Raw genomic sequence first — 21,788 nt, 5'->3', positions numbered from 1 at the left:
CACACTACCAGTACGGATCAAAATATGGCGGCCTCCTAGTGAGTTGAATTTAAATCTACTCAAAATTCATATATCTATTGAGTTCTTTTGTTCTACTTATGAGACATACAAACATTTATCCGATGAACTTTTCTGATCATGCTGGTTTGCTTTTATATTTTAATTTCCCTTTATACAGAGAAATGTGAACAGGGCACATACGGTAAGATCTTAATAAAGTGGGATTCAATGGAGTCTAAAGATGGTGAGTGGAAGAGAAAAAGTCATCAGAAACTGGAATGAAAAAGCAGAAAACTCACTCTGGAGCTGCGGCTGATTTATAAAGTCTACAGAGTCATGGACACAGCTCTTCTTTTCTCTTTATTTGACTGTCCCGCTCAGTGACCTCTTTTAGCACCTTGGGCCAAACAAAAGGAAAAGTAAAATAAAATAGGAGTTGAATCATGACATGCTTTGAAAATCCAAATTTAAGATCCTGAACATCGGTCATAGAAAAATGCTAAAGCTGAGTTTTTAAAGTAGTTTTGGTATTTAATAAGAGTGGACCTTTTCCATACAAATCAAACTAAAAAAGTTCATGAATACATCACTGTGCTCTCTGAATGTCTGGATGGTTTGTGCAGGAATCCTACAGACAAGATGGTAAAATACAGTTTAGAAAAATGTCCATTTTTAAAGAAAAGCTGAAGTTGGGTTTTTAGGCTATTTTGGTTGTATTTTGTTATGGTTAAATAATAACTAGAGTTTTTTAATGCCATCCATCCATCCGTCCGTCCGTCCGTCCGTCTATCCATCCATTTATCCCTCCATCCATCCATCCGTCCGTCCATCCATCCATCCATCCATCCATCTGTCCATCCATCCATCCATCCATCCATCCGTCCATCCATCCATTCATCCATCTGTCCATCCATCCTTCCATCCATCCATCTGTCCATCCATCCATCCATCCATCCATCCATCCATCCATGCATTTATCCCTCCATCCATCCATCTGTCCATCCATCCATTCATCCATCCATCCATCCGTCCATCCATCTGTCCATCCATCCATCCATCCATCCATCCATCTGTCCATCCATCCATCCATCCATCCATCCATCTGTCCATCCATCCATCCATCCATCTGTCCATCCATCCATCCATCCATCCATCCATCCATCTGTCCATCCATTCATCTGTCCATCCATCCATCCATCCATCCATCCATCCATCCATCCATCTGTCCATCCATCCATCCATCTGTCCATCCATCCATCCATCCATCCATCCATCCATCCATCCGTCCATCCATCCATCCGTCCATTCATCTGTCCATCCATCCATCCATCCATCCTTCCATCCATCCATCTGTCCATCTGTCCATCCATCCATCCATCTGTCCATCCATCCATCCATCCATCCATCCATCCATTTATCCATCCATCCATCTGTCCATCCATCCATTCATCCATCCATCCATCCGTCCATCCATCTGTCCATCCATCCATCCATCCGTCCATTCATCTGTCCATCCATCCATCCATCCATCCATCCATCCATCCATCCATCCATCCATCCATCCATCCGTCCATTCATCTGTCCATCCATCCATCCATCCATCCATCCATCCATCCATCCATCCATCCATCTGTCCATCCATCCAGGTGGAGGTGGTGGCTCCAACACCCCTCAAATAAAACCAGGCAAATTAATGAACAGATTTAAACACAGAGATATTTCCCTCATTTTCCTCCATCTTTTCTATTTTGATGGAATTTGAAGAAAACTTGCAGGTCATAAAAGTGGACTAAAGTCCATTTTCAGATGAATCTGCTGAGGTCTTCACCTTGGCAGCTGTCCTTGCCTTAAATTTGATTAATAAACACATAAATGAGCTGAATCGTGCTCAGTATTTGTGTAACTGTTTGCAGCAGGGTCATTGTTCTCCACATTAGTTAACAAGACTGAGGTTTAAAAACAGTCCTGACCCCGGGGCCACAAAGGTTCACAAAGATCAGCTGTGGTCCTCTAGAGACAGAGCAGAGCTGTAGACACTGCAGGAATAAAAGCCACATGATAATAATGATGATGATAATTAATAATAATAATCCTGGTCTCTCAGGGTTTACAGACATGGATTTTATCAGCTCAGAGAGTAAAATAAGACATCAAACCCTCTTCTCTTTCTCGGTCTGTCTCTTTCCAGCGACTCTTTCCCTTCACAAATGCTCTCCTCCTGATTCAGAGCACAAACTGGGAGCTCAGTGTTCACAGCGGGATCCAGTTATAGAGAGAAAAAGACTTCAGTGGAGCCGTTTTCCCAGCTGACAGCAGGTCCCTGAATGTATCCTGAAGCCATTTCTCTTCCAGTGGGGTTCCTGCTGCTCTCCACGCTCTGTTCCTCGACTTTAAAAAGTGAAACCAGACATTTAATAACCTCTTAAATCCAAACTGAGACTCTGGATGTTTGCAGACTTTTTAGATGTAGCATTAGAGTGGCTTTCTCTTTTGCAGGTTAACTGTCAGAGAAATAAGAGAAACCAATCATCGGCTTTTAGATGTGACGAGTGAAAACTGAAACACTGGACTCATTTCAGAAAAAGGCTTGTGTTAATACAATTCTCCAAAGACCAAATTTTCTTCTCTCTTATTCTGGAAAACTCAGTTTTCGATATGTGCTGGAAACAGATCATGTCAATGTGTGAACCTAAAGGTTTGTTAAAAAGGGTGTAATCTACTTCATAGTGCACGGTTTAGACAGAACAGGGCACAGGCAACATCATGTGGAATTAGCAGGTATGTTAATCCAGTTTAACTCGTTTTTTTCCAACACAAATATCTGATTCTGTAGGTCTGAGAATCAGGTGTCAGATCTTAGATAAAAACCATCAGGTTTCAAGAAAACCTCGGCCATGTATCAAACTGTAGTCAAGAAGGCCTCGTTTAAAAAGGCTCCTGGTCTCAGGAAATCCAAGGAATCAGGTCTTGGCAATGGCATCAGGTCTTAGGAAACAATGTCACGGAAAACAATAATCATGTCTCAGCAAAAACAAGAGTCTTTTTTCCTGAGACCTGATTCCTACTTCTGACCTGTTGCCTCCTAATTTTCTGAAACCTAGTTCCTTGTTTTCCTGAGACCTGATTCTGAGATGCGATGCCTCCTTTTCTCCCAAGACCTTAAACCTGTTTTCCAAAGACCCGATTCCTTTTTTTTTTTACTGAGAACTGATTCATTGATTTCCTGAGATCTTGTTATTTTATGCCCTGAGAACTAACTCCTGTTCCTAAGACTTGATTCTAAGACTAACTGCCTTTGTTTTCACGAGACATAATTCCTTGTTTCCTGAGACCTGATTTTGAGACCTCATAGTTTCCTGAGACCTTACACTACTTTTCCACAGCCCTGATTCCTTGTATTCCCAAGACCAGATTTATTTTTTCCTGAGAAAGGATTCCTTGTATTTCTAAGACCAGATTCCTTGCACTCCTGAGACCAGATACCTTATTATCCTAATATCAAATTACTTTATTCCTGAGACCGGATTCCTTGTTTTCCTGAGACCAGATTACTTATTGTCATAAGATCAAATTCCTTTTTTCCTAAGACCTGATTCCTTGTTCTCCTGAGACCAGATTTCTTACTTTCCTGAGACCGGATTCCTTGTCTTCCTGAGACCAGATTCCTTTTATTTCCTGAGACCAGATTCCTTTTTTTCCTTGAGACCTTATTCTGAGGCCTAAAGGTACCTTGTCTTGTAAGACCTAAACCCTTGTCTACTGAGACCTGACACCTTTTCACATGAGACCTTTTCACCTGTAGTCCCACACCTTAGTCTCCTGAATCCTGATGCCTTTTTCCCTGAGACCTGAATCTTTTTCATCTAAAATCTGACACCTGAGCGTGTCCTAAAATCATCCTGTATCTTTTACTCACAATGAAAAAATTTGGAGTGTGCAGGAAGAGAAGTCTTCGTCTGAAATCTTGTTTTTCTCCCTAACCACCAAACAGGAAGATAATGTTTGGCGGGTTATGAGACTGTAGAAGTACAAACTTTCTCTGGACCTCCATCCTGATCGTGTCAGCGGTGATGAGTTGTGCTGATGACGGTCACACCTGATAGATGACCTTATGTTCTGTAAATGTACAGAGAAAATGAAGGACCACATGGGCACTATCATGATCTGTGATTTAGAGCCTAATGAGGGTCAGAGAATGTCACATGGCTCTGATTCCTGTTCGTGATATTTAACCCAGCAGAAAGCCTGAAAAGCAGAGGGATGTGCGTTTGAGTATCAGTGAGTCGGTGAATCAGCTGAGCGTGCAGGAGGTCGAGTTCAGGCCTCGGAGGAGAAAAAAGCCTGCAGCTGATGCAGAGAGTTCAAACACTTCAAAGCAAACAGACGAGGAAGATGTTTAATCTCTGCTTAATGGGATTATAGAGCGGCAGAAATGATTATTCAAACACATTTACAGATTTCCTCCTGAATGTTTGTGAACTCCGATCAGAGGAGGAAGAAAAGCTTCTGTTCATTTTCAGTCATATTATGTAAACGCTGCTTTAATCTGTGACAGCTTCTCCCTGTCAGTGAGGTCAGTGATTCGGCTCTCTGGGAAACGCTGCTGTCATGAGCCAGCTGGCCCCGGCACAGCACAGCACAGCTCGGCACGGCACGGCATGGCACGGCTCGGCCTGGTGGAGAGACACCTACAAGTCCGACCACCTGGGCTCATTACAGAAAGACGGCGAGAGGAAACCTGGTGTTAGCTATGAGAATGTGTCAGCTGCTGCTCTGCTCTGCTCCAGGTGTCTCTAATTGATTATGAACCTGAAGGATCAGCAGAGACGATTTACATCTGGAGGATGAAAAGAGCCGGGAAGGAACAAAACAACGCAATCATCAGGAGAGTACTGTGGTGTTGAGCACTCAGAGAGAGGGGCAGGAAGATAGACGCTGCTGGTACTATCATGGCAGAAAGAATATTTTAATATAGTTACAATTAAGCAATACGACACCAGAGAGAGCGATGTGGTTCTGATTTAATCACTGCTGTAATTAAGAGCCACAGAATATCACAGCAGCGATAATATTCAGAAACACAGGAGCAGACCACTTAAGAATAGAGCAGCTTTTTGTAAATAAACCACGCCTGATCCACAGAGCATGTGCAAAAATGCTAACTGCACTAAAAACGCACAAAACTGCTCAGCCAAGCAAACAGCGCCCTGTCCCGTTTACACGTACGTAAATAAGAGGAGGAGGATTCAAAATTCAGCATTCAGTTGCTACACACAGATGCAAATAGCACCCAATCCACAAAGGCCAGCGGTTACTGCCACAGGCAGTCAAAGTGGTGCAATTTAACCCTTTCTCATGCACAGACATGTATTCAGGCCATTCTGAGCTTTAAGACAGGGGTGTCAAACTAAAGGCCAGGGCGCCAAATCCGCCCAGGGTACAGTTATACCTGGCCTGCAAGATCATGTCATGTTTTTTATGCACATTCACCACACTAGGAAATAATAACGTATAATTATGTAACATTACGACACATGAAGCAAACACCCGGAACTACTTTCTTGAGTAAAACACTGGGCGGAGTGACACAGTGCACGCCTCAGGCAGTGCTAGTTACTTGGTTTCACCTTGAGTATCATCGGCTCTAAAACATCTCCGTCTCGTAATGTTTCATGATAATTTCATAGCGTGGTGAATGTGCAGGTCACAATTTGTCCACGAGAGCGTTTTGGAGTTGTTGGATTGTGTATTTGATGAGTTTGATGAGGGAAAGCCAGAAATACCATATGTCTCTGTAGCGTTGGCAGAGTAGCTCGCATCTCAGCTCCGCCGATCTAAAAATAGCTTGCACTGACAACTAAAGGTAACAAACCTATTAGTAGGGCTACGGGGATTATGGCAATGGGCGAATTTGCCAAAATATTGAAGTATCCCTTTAAGATAAAACCAAAATTGTGGTTACATGCTGCAGTGATGAACTGTCTTTACACCGAAGCACCGAAGTACCACCTTCAACAAAGTACATCTTTGCTAATGTTAGCAAAGATGCTAACAACAAGACGGGATCAAGCCATGGTCATACCACTCTGTTCAGCTGCTTCAGGACAGTTTTCTTCTTCAGCTGCTCAGATAAATGCTGATAAATGCTCCAAAACTTTGAGGCAGTCCTGTTTGTTAACAGTAGTAATCCAGTGTAGAAATCCACGGTAGAATCGGCAAAATTGAAGTTAGTTAGAACTGAACTTTACAAGCTGAAGACAGAAAATATGATGCGTTCAGGTAACCTCAGTAAATTAGGCGACTGTATTCTATATGTTGTGATATGTTCAAATGTCACATAAAATGGGAAAATTTAGTTTTTGATGAGAAACTTAGAAAAATACAGTGTGAGTACATGTTTATATTTGAGGGATATACAGAAGATGTGACGACTGAATCATAACTGTTTAACTCAACCTCTACTCAGCTAAAACCATTTTACTTTAAATATGTGACCAGATTTTGTCTTTCTATTAAGCTATAGAAAGTATTGATAGTGGTATCGATAAGGACTCAGATCAGCACTTTAATGTGCTGTACATAGAATTAAATGAGTAAAGCACATGACAATAACAACCTTAAAAAATCTAAAAACATAAAAATATACTTTAACTATTAAAGAAATTTTTAAAAAAAAATTGAGAAACAGCATTATTTTAATATAGCTGGCCGATCAGTATGAGGTCTGAAGATTTAAAATCCAGTATAAAAATGTTAACTTAACTTTGAGGATTTAAAATATAATATAAAGTAGAGGATAAAATAACTAAATAAAAAGTCAGGAATGCGGTAAAAAACAATAATTTATATTTTCATGTCATATTTTCAATTTTGCATCTGACAATGGGGACTTAAATTTGCGATTTTGATTATTTTATTTCATATTTTGGCCTTTAAAAAATATGATTTTAAATTGTATCCCATATTTTGACCTTTTTTTTAACGATTGCAGAAACTCTTGGGTTAACACCAAGCTAAACCATGTCAGTGAAGACGGAGTAAAGTTTCTCTCATTTTCTGAAATTGTCCACATTAACATGTTGGAAAACTGCAAATAAAAATCTAAAACATTTGATTTCTGCTATGTTACAAAGGAACTGCATCTCACGTGCACGTTAAAGAATAAAACTACATATTACACAAACATATTCCAACAATAGCCTACAAATTTAATGTCTAATACCTCCATAATAACACTAAATACCCGCAGCATTGCCTCTTACGCCTCTAAGTGGATGGCAATGGCTCACCTCAGCTGTCTGCAGCTATCAACTAACTCCCCAACAAAACCAAACCCACCCACCAAAGCCAAGAAAGTTAACCTCTGAAGTGGCGAACACCACTAGGCAGCACAGCTTTGATCAGTAGCTTCACTACAAATACCTAAAAGAAACAGACAGTAGGTTATATGAGATTTATTATATTTAATGTGCAGATTTTCACTCCTAATCCCCCTGTGTCTGACATGTAAATGCTGACAGCCCAAAAGTAAGGCAAGGAGAAAATGGAAGAAGAGAGAGAGAGTAGCAGGAGAAGAAAGAAGAAGAGGAGGTAGAGGTGATGCCAGGATCCAGCTGTTCAGACATTAGCAGATGTTTGTAAAGAGAGTAACCTGCAGCCAGAGTAGACCTGCTGATCGCTGCAACAGAACTCAGCATCACCACCGCCTCCTGTATCCCGTCTCCATGACAACAGCTGCAGATCTCCATGCAGCACTGAGGAGCCCTTACACTAACACAGCTCTGCTGGGCTCTGTCAGCAGGTTGAGGTGTTATCCTGCAGCGCAGGGGGGCAGCTGATGGGACGCCTGGCCTTCTGTGATGTCATCAGCTGGTCATGTGGCTTAAACCAGTGATTTTAAATCAGACAGCAGGAGGATGTAAGAACTAAAGATAAAGTAGTCCAACTTTAAAGAGACTGGATGTACACCTGATTAATAATACTAATAATAATAATATCTTGAATTTATATAGCGCCTTTCAAGAAACCCAAGGACGCTTTACAGGAACACATAGACATGGACAAACTATGTGAGGGGTAGGATGAGTGTAAGGGGTGGTTTAGTGAAGACTGTAGGCTGTGGTGAACAGGTTAGGTGATTAGCTCAGATTTCATCAGGGACACAGATAAGAGGGCAGATGGAGCCATTGTTTGAGACTACAAACGTTGCCATGACAACACACAAAGTTGACTACGCCGAAGGAGTTCCAAGCTTCAGCAGCTGAGATGGGAGAGACTCTGCAGACAACAACTGTTGGCCGGGTTCTTCACCAGTCAGAGCTTTATGGGAGAGTGGCAAAGAGGAAGACACTGTTGAAGAAAACTCAGATTCAATCTGGACTAGAAATCACCAGAAGGCATGTGGGAGACTCCATGGTGAAGAGGAAGAAAGTTCTTTGGTCTGATGAGACCAAAATGGAGCCAAAGAGGAAGCCAAACACCGCACATCACCACAAACACACCATCCCCACTGTGAAGCATGGTGGTGGCAGCATCATGCTGCGGGGATGCCTCTCAGCAGAAAACCTTGTAAAGGGTTAACAAATTCAGCAAAACATGGGAAATCCTGGAGGACAATCTTATTCGGTCTGCAAGAGAACTACAGCTTGGGAGAATATTTATTCTCCGGGATGACCTGAAGCATACAGAGAAAGCTACACAGAAATGGATTAAAGACAACAAGGAGAATGTTCTGGAATGTGTCAAAGCCTAGACCTCAATCCAATAGAGGATTTGTGGATAGATTTGAAAAGGGCAGTTCACACCTGATCCCTGTGCAACCTGACAGATCTTGAGTCATTGGAAAAGAAGAATGGAGTAAAATCGTCCAGATGTTTGAGCCTGACTGAGGCCTCTCCACACAGTCTCAGTGCTGTGACTGCAGCCACAGCCGACTCTACTAAAGACTGACATGAATATTTATGCAGTCACTTATTTTATATTTCAGTTGTAAACATATCCAGAGAGCCAGAAACATGCCAGAGCTGCAGCAGCATGGCGTGTCAAATGTTGCTCTCCCATTTCCACACTAGCAGCAGCGACTTCAACAGTCGAAATCCCATCAGCCACTGCTGGGCCTGCGCTTAATACCAGCAGAGAAAGCCCACTCTGGGCTCGCCTCACCGCTTAAGCCCCGAGTGGGCAACTGGACTTGCTTGAGGTTCTTGAACCATGACCTGGATGAATGAGAACCTACACAGACCATAAGAAGCAGTATTTCCCCGGCAGCCGCGGTCATTTCTTCTTCTGTGCTCTCAAACAGAGCTGCTACCTCAGCAGCTGACATAAACAGCTGTTCAAAACTTCAGGTGGTACCAGCGTGTTTTGGGTTTCAGCCTCAGGAAGTCTTCTTCAATCAACATTAGATATAATCACATTCAAGGACCAGACAGGCTTTAATTTTGAAAATCACTAACTGACAAAGAAGACCTCTGCTGTGATGCTCTCCCCTCTCTCTGTTCATCACTCCGTCTCCTTGTTCCTCTTTCTTTGTCCATCCATCCTCCTATCCTCCCTTCCTCCTTAAATGTTCCTTCTATGTGTCCTTCAATCCCTGATCTTCTCCTTGCTTCTTTTGCCCTCAATTTGCCTTCTTTCTCACCTTGATTCAAACAATTTTCTTTGACTCCCACATCCTCTCTTACTTCTCTTTTCCTTCAATCATCCTGCGTTCCTCTGCACTCCCACAATTTCCTCTCAATCTCCCCGCCGTTGCATTCATCTTCTCCTCTATTAAAATACTTTGGTCTAATCATCCTTTCCATCTCCATCTTTCCCTTTCATCATTCAGGCTATTTCCTTTCTTTATGCCCCTTTTTTTCTCCTTTTAAAATCCTAACATTTTCTTCTTTTCAGACGGCTACTTCTCCATCTATTCATCCTTTATCCTCTCTTTATGTTCCTCTATTTTCTTCTTTTCAGCCGCTCATCAGTCATATTTCCCTCTCTTTCCCTCCTCTGTCCTTCCCTTCTCTGCATCCTTGACTTCCTGAACATTTTCACTGTTCTTTCTCCATCCCCTCTATTTTCCTTCCCTTTCTCTTCTCAGTTTGTCTTTCATTCATGCAAACTCTTTTTACATCCTTTTTCTTCCTCCTCTATCCATCTCAACTCCCGCCACTGTCCTCCTCTGTTCTCTTCCTCTCCTCCTCAACTTTCTTTACAAAACTCCAATCCTCCCTTTCTTCCTCCTCCTCTCCCGCCCCTTTTCTCCTCTTGCATCATCCTCTCCTCCACTCTTCAAACACTTTTCCTTTTGCACATCACCTCCTCCTCCTTTTCTCTTTCACTTCTCTATTCAAGAGTCAAGGCTGACGTTATTTTCCCAGAGAAGAGCCATTTGTTCTGCAGTCACACAAGATCCAGACCGATCATAAATACGACATAAAAACACAACAAATAGAAGCTCAATGAGACGGTGGGCAATGAAATAAAGTACAACAATAAAACACTGACACAGGTACACAGCCAACCATTTAAAAAGACAGTGGCAGCAGAGGCAAATGAGATATTAATTCTTCCCTTCAGCTTTATAAACCTCTTCAAGCTCTAGCCTTTTATTAGGATACTGCTCAAAATTACCAGCCCATCTTCAAATGAGTATAACTCTGTAACTACAAGGTCGATTTCAATGATCACAGTGCAATAATGAAGAGCGAACTTGTGAAATTAATCCAGAAGTGTAAATATTTTACTGTTTATATTTCATGTGTTTATATGTTACTGGGTCAGATAGAATCGAGTTCGCAAATGAAAAATTTCATTTTTGCCTCTTCTTTTTTGTTTTTGTAATTTTAGCATTTATATCCCATAGAAATAATGCAGTTGAAGTCCAAAAATCTCCAGGAGGCCAAAGCACCACATTTTGACATTACCCCTTTCAACTCTCATGCCACTAGAAGGTTATCAGGACAAAATAAGAGAGATTTAAGTAAAAAATATCCGAGCAGAATCCCCTGTTGTGCTGACCTTGCAAAGCAGATGGATACGCCCGTTTCTGTGTTTCTCCTTGGTGAATCCATCTTGCAAAGCTCCCATCTGAACCTTTTTGGCCCGCTTAAAAAGTGACAGGACCAATCAGAGACGAGGGGCAGTACTTTCAGGCGCAGCAGAGTCGTGATGTAAGCAAGCAGCAGAAAGAGGCGGTGCAATTATGGCAGAAGAGCTTAGCGTGGATGCTGCTAAAGCGCCAGTTTTATCAGAACTTCGACATTTCTTCATTAAAAGAAGAAAAAAGAACAGCAGTGAGCTGTTTTCTATTCAAAAACGACAAAAGTCGAGTACTTACATGTCTGTTAGTCACTAGTGATGGGAAGTTCGTCTCTCTTGGCTCGGCTCCCAAAGAAGAGCCGGCTCTTTCAACTCCCTAACGGCCCTTTATTTAGGATCTTTTGTGGCCCTATATTTAACCTTAACTTCGCAAAAAATAATGGTAAATGGCACATGTGCAAAGACGTGTCTACATCCGCTCAGCTTAAAGGTTAGGTTTTCAACTGGTTAGATTTAGGGGTAGCTCGTTGGGGTAGGTGTATATCTTAATTAATTAGCTTCCTGGGGTTAGGTTTAGCTTTCAAATTTCACTGGTTAGGGTTAGAATTAATGCTGAGCGGATGTAGACACGTGTTTGCATGTGCGCAGTACAACTTGGGTTTCCGGGACGGATCAGGTAGTGACAGCCCCCTCTCTGTTTTCCCATAATGGTATAATCCTTTATCCTCACATGTGATTGGCCGCATGGCCACCATGCTGACCAATCAAAACAAAGTTCTGACCAGAGCTGGGGCCGAGCACTGTGAGAGCTAAGCAGCGAAAGGAAAAAAACTGGGAGCTGGCTCTCACTCTATGCGAGCCGGCTCTTCTGATTCACTACAAAAAATCGGCTCTCAGAGCCGCAGCTTTTGCACATGACCCATCACTAATAGTCGCCATGTTTCGTGTTATTCCTCGGTAGGAATAATTATACGTTATTATTTCTGAGCCTGCTTAATTCAGCAATGTTGCTTGTCGCAATTTTGCGACTTTGGCGCTTACAGGGTTAATGAGCTGTCTGACTCCGCCCCTCTAAGGAAATGGATGTGGCTTCATGGATGTAGCTCTCCTGATCAGGAACTGTCTTCCAAGCAGGGAGTGCCAACCGAACCTGGGGGCGGGGCTAACTCCCCACATGACATCATGAGGGAAACATCTGAGAACGGCTTGTTTCAGCACACATTTTATGAAAGGGCTGGCCAGGGGCACATATTTTTGTTAGAAAAGCCTGAAAATGTGATTTTTGTATAATATGTTCCCTTTACATGATCTAAAAATAGTTCCCTCATTCATCAGATCAGACTTTCAGAGAAACTGAGCATCCCTCAGACTTTACACTCATGATATATTTAACTCCTTCTTGTACTTCCTCCTATACTCCTCTGTCAACCAATCATTATAAACTAGCCAGTTTTAACCTTCAGGTTCAGTGTCGACGTCACCCTGACTAAAAATACACTAATAAAGAGCCACAGCAGCAAATTAGGGGTTTAAACACATAATATTTTAAAAGTCGCCCTGACTATTTTACGTGATAAATAAGACTATTAAGTCGCCATCTGTTAGGTTAAATAATGTAGATAAGATAATTAAATCCAGACAACAGTATTAAGAAGTGTTTTCCAAACACACACTCATTAAAGCTAATCAGCTTTCAGCTCTAATCAATACACACTCCGATCACAGTGGATGTTTACTCCACATACATGGCATGAGGGATTTTTTTTCACAAATATTTAATTAAAACAAGAAAATAAAATACCAGAAGTGAAAAAAATGGAACACTTTTTAATCTTTTTTAAAATTTGTTTTACATTTTCAGTTTGCTAATGAGCCTTTTCCACGCGTGCAGCAGTCGGTGGTGTGTGTGTGTGGGTGTGTATGTGTGTGGAAAGCACAGCCGCAGCAGAGATGAAAGCTCATTGATCCCACTGAGGAGCTCCAGCTGCTCTCTGCACAGCGTCTTGTTATTAATCTGATGTGTTTAAACGTGGCGATCGCAGCCATTCCTCATGATTATACAGCTGCTGCTGCCATCTACACACAGATTACAACGGTGTCACACACACAGGTAAATATGTAGGTATTAGAGCAGCACGGCCGTAAGCACGGGGGGGAGTGGCTGGCTCAGACTACACGATTGTTTTTTGGTCGTTCATGTCAGACTACGCGACCAAAATCTTGTCCTGTCTTAGCCGACAGCCTGGCCACACTATCAAGTGATCCGGACCGCTCAGCGTATGCTGACGTCACCACTGTCTCCGCAACTCAGAGCGAGTTCACAGGTTGTCAGGGGGCGGGTCAAAGAGTGTCAATCACTCTGCAACAGAAGCACTCTGTGAGATTGTAGGTCTTTTGCTCATAAAAAGGAAAATAAGAAACAATTATGGGTTGGATCATGGATAGTAAGTATGGATGTATCAACAGAAGGACAATAAGACTGGCTCTCCTTCAGATAGAACTTAAGGTATGCATGTGTATACATTAATTTAGATGAGCTTTTGCTCTCTAGAGGAAACATAAACTAAAAAAACAGTGATATATATCAAAAAAGACTGCATTAGTCTGATTTATTCTCACCACTGACATGTCTTTACGAGGATAAACCTTGCTGACCTCCCTCTACCTCGACAAGGTAGTTTGAATCAGAATAACTAATTGTTTAAACACAGTAGCGTCTTTATTCAGCTCAGATTCACAGTAACCATGCATAGCTTCAGTATGAAAGTCACCACCTGGCTCCACTGTCAGTGAACGACAGCTGCCTGTCAAACTCACGTTACTGTGCCAATAAAACGTATTGGTGATGCTTTCTATGGCCTCCTTCTCTATCATGCTGTATAACCATACTTATAAGCATTTATGACTATTTAGAATGCCTTTTAACATTATAATTAAATGCACTTTAACTGTCATTATAAGTCAATATCTTTAGTTATGATTACTGTTATAAGGCATTATAGTCATGAGTGCTTGTAATGTGTTTTAATAATGCTGTGTTGTTACCATGCAGAAGTGTGATCTTCCAGGATTCTAATGTTTTTAAAACCCTGAACAGGCTTTGGTTTTCTCATGGTTTAATGTATGGTGTAATAAGATGTGGGAGAGAGCCACTGATCCTGAACTCACCACCACACTCACAGACACACTGCTCTCCTCCGTACGTATATCTGTTACTGCTGATGAATTTCAACACGGCTCGTACAATCTAATTAATGTCGCAGCTCGTCTGGGAGCGATAACATTTTAATCAGAGGGAGCGAGGACTGATTGCCTCACAGTGACCGTCTGAGGAGAAAACAGCACCGACTTTCTGCTTTAATTACATGGAGAGTCAATTACACGACCTCTCCTACTGTTCACTCATCAGCAGCTGCAACAACCTGCAGCTTTGAACCCACAGCCTCTGTCCTCCAGGAGTCAACAACTCTCCATTCTCAAAACTAACTCTCAGGCTTCATCGGGCGGCGTCTGCTCCAGCTTTCCTACCTGACTCTCTGGAGATCTGGACGAAGGCCTCCACACCGCTCTCGCCGTAGTTCCCCTCTGAGGCGAGCGTGGATACGTAGTTCCAGCCCATCGCCGTGACGATGTCGAGCATGGCCTGAGCCTGGTAGGAGTCTGGAGGAACCACGCGGGAGAAGAAGTCATAGCGCGTGTTGTCGCTGAGCTCCGGGGCCGTCGAGGCGTAGCTGATCTGAGGGATCTGTGGAGACATGACCGGGTAAAACATTAACTCAGAGACAGCAGAAACTTCTAGATGTGAGAGTGATCAGAGGAAGCTTTCTGATCCTACACGTGTTCTCAGATACTTCCTCACTGTTTTTTCTTTTATGATGCCAAGCTGTGTAAGTTCTCATTCATCCAGGTCATGGTTATTCAAGTCTTCATCAAGGGGGCATCTGGACTTGATGGGGGTTCTTGAAGACCTTTCACCTCTCCCTCTAGCTAGAATTTACAGCCTCTGTTTCCCATCCACATGCTGATGATCAGGGCAGGCACCTGAGAGTCGATGGCAGTCGTATACCTAGTTTCACCTGAGTTGTTCTGATTCTGATACCACTGTCAGAAATACCTCAGATACTGCTTAACCTGCAGGTATAAGTATCGGTGAGTACACATATTTATGCATCGATCTGATGTCGTTTTGCTTCATTTTGCCATGTTAAATGTTAGCATTATTAACCATAAATCAATTCTTCTTTACTGCCAGAAAACTGAGCATGCAAGAGCTACCGTTTCTAGACCAGCCAAAAAAATCCTAAGGACCTGCTGCAAAGTTTGGAGACTGTGTGGCTTTAATTCTCTTTATGTGTTTGTGACAAAAAAAAAAGGAAAAAACCTCCCAGACTGGCGTTTCATTCACAACCAGGTTGACATGGTTTATTGAAGTTACCTTTACCATAAAGGTCAGTGTATTTTTGGCAGATCCATTTCCTGGTTGAAACCACACTCAAAATCAGGAGAAACTCTAACTATTACATTTTTGGTTTGTTTGTTGGTTTTTGAAAGAAAATGAAAAAAAAAAACACGCTTTATCATTTTTTCATTTCGGTCACAAAAACAGAAAAACAAATTTTAAAAAAGATTAAAAAGTGTTCCATTTTTTTTCACTTCTGTTATTTTATTTTCTTGTTTTAATTAAATATTTGTGAAAAAAAATCCTGTGACCCACTGGGAAAGGTGAACATTTTAAAATAAAAGCCCTCATGCCAAAATTAAAGCCATCCAAGCCAACTTTCACCTATTAGACCGATTGTTTATTTGTTGGTTTGTTTGTTTGTTTTTTCTCTCATTATTTAATTTATTTATTCATTTATTTATTGTGCACACACTCTCGTAAATAAACCTTTCCACCATACAATACAATCATTAATTGAACATCTGACACCTCAATGCTGATGTATTTATATTTATTTATTTTCTTCCTAATATTAATGCAGTCCATTTAATCACCAATACTTTTACTGTAAGCATTATTTCTGATACACTGTACAGAGTAAATAGGCCTAGTATTATTCTGTAAAACTCACTGGGTGGCAATACAGCAGTGATCATCAACTGGAGGCTCAGGGGCCACATCAGGCCCCCCAAGGCTTTCCATCCGGGCCCCATAAGGATTATTAATTTTAGAGGACAAAAGTACGGCATGCTATTATTGAACTTATTTTGTTGAAGCTTAAATAAAACCTTCAACCTGGCAGCTTATCAGACATGAAGCACACTCGGACTTCTGTAATTTGGAATGGTAAACACGTACCTATTATTGCTTTCTTGATTGAAGTTGCAGTTTTTCACATTCATTTTCCCCATGAGGAGTCTTTGAGAGTGCAGTTTCCCCCTCTGAGAATTTTCACAGAAGATCTGTTTGGTGCATATGTTTTTGGCCAATCACAACACAGCATATTAAATTCAGTGATAGTCATCAAGAGCGCTCCAGAAGTATGTAGCCGAAACATCTCAATCGCCCCCTTGTGGCTGGCTGCAGTAAAGGTGAAAGGGACTGATCTCACTGTTAAAGGCTTAGAGTTCCATTAATTTTAAAAGGAATCAATGTTTTTAAAGAATACGGTAATTAGACAAAAATATTGATTTTTATCTCAGTCTATTTCAAAGTCCGGCCCCCCCAGCTTTAGTCCAGAAACAGCTGGTCTTGTAAAAATGGAGCTGATGTCCTCTAAATAGGCTTAAATATTACTTAAACATGAGGGCATTTAATTTGAAATGTTCACCTTTCCAATGAGTCACATGATTTCCTTTTCAAGAGAATAATGGAGTTGGAAAAACAAAAAATGGGGCCCTTTTTTAGAAAATGTGTTATTGGTTTTTCCGTTTTTGTGACCAAAATTTGTTCTAATTTAATGCATACAGATCATGGAGAGATGGTAGATTGCAGCCGATCACCCTCTCTGCAGAGCAGATGAATCGCTGCAGCCTGTTTCTCTCCTTTGCCGTGGCTGCAGAGTTTGTTGGCATTTAAAGCCCATCAAAACAATATTTTCATTTCATATTTATCTGCTTGCAGCATCCAAAAACCTGTTTGCAGTCTGACAGACTGAATCTCAGGTAGCATCATCAGCCAGCCTGATTGAAGGCATAACAGCTCAGTTCACACAGCTGCAACCGTCTCCTGGGAGGCTCTAAAATGGTGCTGCATCACAAACTGAGCTGTGACTGTTAAATTCTAAATGCAGCAGCTAAGTGGCCAACCCAACCTAGTTTAAAACAAATACACCCCTGGAGCAAAAGTTCATCTGCTCTTTGAACAAGGGCAGAAGATGAAGACTGAATAATCTGAAAAATCAACCATGCTCTTGATAGGCGTGACGCATTTCTCTGTTGATTTTCTTTTTTCTTTTCTCTAAGGTGTAAAAGTTTCAGGCAGAAGGTAGAAGGGACAAAAACCTGACTAAAGTAGATTTAAGATGGGACATTGGGCTGTGTTTGTTGAGATTTAAAGCGAATCCAGTCTGAACTTTAAATCCTGACCTTGCTCTGCTTCCTGTTGTTGGCTTTCTTGTCAGACTTGAGTTAGCGATCTGTGCCGTGTGAATTAGAGAGGCGGATCAGGTCATAGATCGTGCAGCAGACAGGAGGACAGGCCTGGCGGAGCTGGATAATGGTGCTTTAGAGACGGATTGAAGGCCTGATTGATTTCACTTCAGTCAGAGGCCGGCGTGTCGGCCTGATCGCTGCCGGACGCCTCATCAGGATTCACCGAGGAGGAGGAGGAGGGAGGAAGACGGACGGGTCGCGGCCCAACGGCGATACAAATGTCACTCAGATGGACAGGCTGTAAATTAAAAGCCTGTACTGTAAATACAAAGCTGTCTGAGGGCTGATGCTATCGCAGCGCTGCAGGTTCGACAGTCAGCAGGAGCACAAGTTTAACAAACAACACAGCTAAGGTTCTGGAAAATAAGCCTTTTACACACTTTAATGTGTCCTGTGTATCCGACAGCTTCTTTATCTAGAGTTTTAAAAGTTTCACTGCAAATAAAACAACAACAAGATCTCCACAATAGTACTGCAAAATGTAAAGTGCATTCAGAAAGTAGTCAAGCCCCCCTTAACTTTCCATTTAGCTATGTCGCAGCCTGATGCTACAGAACTACTTCTTGCAAATTCATTAAAAAGAAAAAAACAGATATCACATTGACATAAATTTTCAGACCCTTAGCAAAAACACTGTGAATGTAGCTCAGGTTCTTCCCATTTCTCTGAGATGTTTCTACGCCTTGATTAGAGTCAATCTGTGGTAAATTAAACTGTGTGGACATGATTTGGAAAGGCACAAACCTCTCTCTAGGAGGCCTCACAGCTAACAATGATACCAGAGCAAAAACCAAGCCACGAGATCTATGGGACTGCCTGCAGAGCTCAGAGGAAGGTTCCCAACAGAGTTTGGCACAACCAGGACTCTTCCAAGAGCTGGCCACCCAGCCAAACAGAGCGACTGGGGAAGAAAGACCTCAGTTAAAGAGGTGATCAAGAACCTGATGGTCACTCTGAGTGAGCTCCAGGGATCCTGTGTGGAGATGGGACAAAGTACCAGAAGGACAATCATCACGACAACCCTCCACCCATTTGGGCTTTATGGAGGAGTGGCTAGACGGAAGACACTCCTCAGTCCAAAACACATGAAAGCTCACTGTGAGTTTGCACAAAAAAGCTCCTGAAGGACTTTGAGAAACAAGATCCCCTGGTCTGATGAAACCAAAATTGACATGTTTGGCCTCACTTCTAAATGTTATGTCTGGAAGAAACCAGGCATTGTTCTTCACCTTCCCAACAGTGAAGCATTGTGGTGGCAGCATCATGCTGTTGGGGTGTTTTTCAGCGGCAGGGACTGGGAGACTGGTCAGGCTTGAGGTAAAGCTAAATGGAAAATCTGTTCTGCATCACTCAGGACCTCAGACTAGGCTAAAGCCTGATTTATGCTTCTGCGTCACATCGTCGGCGACGACACCATTGACCATTCGAAGTTCTGCATCAAGGGGTATTTTCCCATGCCTTTGGTAATGTACAAAGACATCCAGAGCATGAGGTTGGGTTGTGTCAATCCTCCTTCCTGCTCGATGGGGCCCTCAGGTGGCTATACTTGCCATTACACGCCTTACTTCAGCCTAAAACATGCCTAAAACTTCTGCACAGTACTGTATGTATAAGTTTTCATACATTTGCAACAAATTCTAAAATTGTATTTTTAGTTTGTCATGATGGGGTACCAAGTGAAGATTAATGAGAGAAAAAAAAACATTTAAATGACTGTAGAATCAGGTTGCAACATAACAAAATTGAAAAAACGACGGTGGTCTGAATACTCTGAGCATTTCCTGATCATTATAGCCATGATGTCAATCAGTTTCTAAAAGGCTTCCTATGGTGGCTACATCCTTTTTCCATTCAGTCAGTCAAAACCAAACATCAGACACTGTCCCTTTGAACACACTGTTGGGATTTTTGTACGATTGTGATGTCACTCCAGCATTCTGCTAAACTCTTTCCATAAATAGACCAATCATGGGTTTGTTATATCCTGAGATTTCACAACATTCAGTCCAAATCTGGCTGATTTATTGGCTCATATCTGCATTGATAGTTTCTCCAGTCATTTACAGTAAGAGATCACATGATTTTCCTCCTGGAGCTCCTGGGAGAACGTTCATAGGGATTTGCTTTTCCCCACATTGGCTCCAAACGTATGAATTCAAAGGTTTATAGTGTTTTTATTTCAAATAAAAGCCTTTAAATAAAGCATAAAGCATTAAAAGGCAGCATCAAAGTGTTTTGGACAAAATCTTAGAAAGAGCCTGAATGTTTCTTCTCACTGATGTTTTTGTTGTTGATTGTGAGGATATGCTCGTGTGTGTGTGAGTGTGTGTGGTGAGCTGATCAGCAGGATGTCCAATTAAGGCGTTAATTAAAATTGCAGTCCTCCAGTGAAGGCAGAGACTCCTTCAGAAGGCAGCAGCAGGGCACGGGTTTGATTTCTCTCTGAGAGTCTCTCTGCAATTTATTTAACAGCACATTAGAGCTCTGTGTGAGTACAGCTCCTCTCTCACATCACAGTTATTATTGTAATGATGACGATGATTGCTGCTGTAACGGCGTGATGAAGGTTCTTACATTTGAATCTATGGAGTAGAGCCAATTAAGGGGAAATTTAGTTGGAACCATTTTGCTGAAGCTGGGCTCACACTAAAAGACTGGTATAATAAGAAATGTGTTTAACATTGACCATTTGATATAAGAGAGATCCGACATTACTCCTAACCAGCCAGATCACATCCCTCCTCACACACCTCCACAAATCCTCGGTCGGTGCTTTTGTCCTCTCAGCTGCTCTGTTGTCTGTCTCTAAGCCCAGGTAAACTAACATCACAGATATGTTTGGAGTTTCAAACAAGTTGACAAAAGTAATTGGCCACACCTCTTAATCATTGAATTCAGGTGTTTTAATTAGGCATGTTGCCACAGGTGTATAAAATGCTCATTCACTTCAAGCGTGGTACTGTGATGGATGCCACCACTGCAATAACATTTCATCCCTGCTGGATATTCCACAGTCAGCTGTAAGTGAGATTATTAGAAAGATAAATCGTTTAGGAACAACAACAACTCAGCCACAAAGCAGAAGACCAGGGTCAATGATTGCCAAGGGGCCTGGTGTGTGAAAGTCTTCAATGCTCTGCTAATTCCTCAGTTGAAGAGTCTGAGCTTCCACTGAATGAAGGCACAAAAACTATGTAAGCTTCATGAATGGGTTTCTATGTCTGAGCAGCTGCATGCAAGCCTCCCATCACAAAGTCCAACGCCAAGAATCAGATGGAGTGATGCAAAGCCCAACACCTGAGTGTGGTGCAGAGGAAATGTGTCTTGTGGAGTGATGAATCACTCTTCTCAACTGTGAAATTTGGTGGAGGAGGGATTGTGGTATCAGAGCAGTGCGATGTCACTTCCTGCTTTCCAGTGTGTAGAGGAAAACAGGCCCTCAGACTGAATAGCGGTAGGTTACAAAAATGTCGACAACAATCCAGTTAACCCTTTACCTACTGACCCGGCGCTGTTTAATATGTAGTATTATATTATTACTGTAACTGTGTCAAAGTTTGTCTGATCAGAAATATTCCAATGGCATTGCAAAGCTGCGAATTGTGGGCATGCGCACATATGCGGTTCATTATGGTACTCGCAACCGTATGATGTGAGCATTCATAGCAAAACACCAGAAGTATCATGAGACTGCTACACAGATTCTCAACACTGTAACTCCTCGCAAGTTTGCTCAATCTAAAAAATTCCAACGCTGACAGAGAGCTGAGAATCTGTGCTTTCTGGGAATATATGATGTGTGGTATATATATATTACGGTAATGTTGAAAAGCACCACGAAACCGGCAGCTTTGGCAGAAGACGAGTGAAAAAAGGAGAGTGAAGGAAGAGAGCGGGCGAGAGTGGTGTTTTGTTTTCAAAAAAATAGCGTTAGATAGTGGCATTTGTGTGTGTCTGTCATGCAGTAACAATATGTTGAATGTTGAGAATGCATTTTTCCACCTTTATTTGTGCTAGTTGTCTCCTATGCATATAGTTATCTTTTGCACTGTGTTTTGCACACCCAGAGTCTTAGACTCAAAAAATGACTGGTGATTGTTCTAAACATGTAGAGGTTCACATTTCAAATGTCAAATCAAAACTTCATGAGCAATAACAAAATCTCT

At 41.9% G+C, this 21,788-nt stretch overlaps 1 protein-coding gene across 2 annotated transcripts in view; it reads right to left on the bottom strand.

The window, feature by feature from the left end:
• Positions 1-21,788, bottom strand: part of LOC121515488 (metabotropic glutamate receptor 8-like) — a 258,625-nt gene that overhangs the window by 160,102 nt on the left and 76,735 nt on the right. For both annotated transcript variants that reach the window (XM_041796284.1, XM_041796285.1), the window contains exon 3: positions 14,557-14,773. In XM_041796284.1, coding sequence (XP_041652218.1) covers positions 14,557-14,773 — 217 coding nt within the window. The remainder of the gene's footprint in view (positions 1-14,556; positions 14,774-21,788) is intronic.

This window comes from Cheilinus undulatus, linkage group 9, assembly GCF_018320785.1.
Source record: "Cheilinus undulatus linkage group 9, ASM1832078v1, whole genome shotgun sequence".
Lineage (NCBI taxonomy): Eukaryota > Metazoa > Chordata > Actinopteri > Labriformes > Labridae > Cheilinus > Cheilinus undulatus.
The sequence above is the reverse complement of the archived record's forward strand: the minus strand, read 5'-3'. Positions and strand labels throughout refer to the sequence as shown.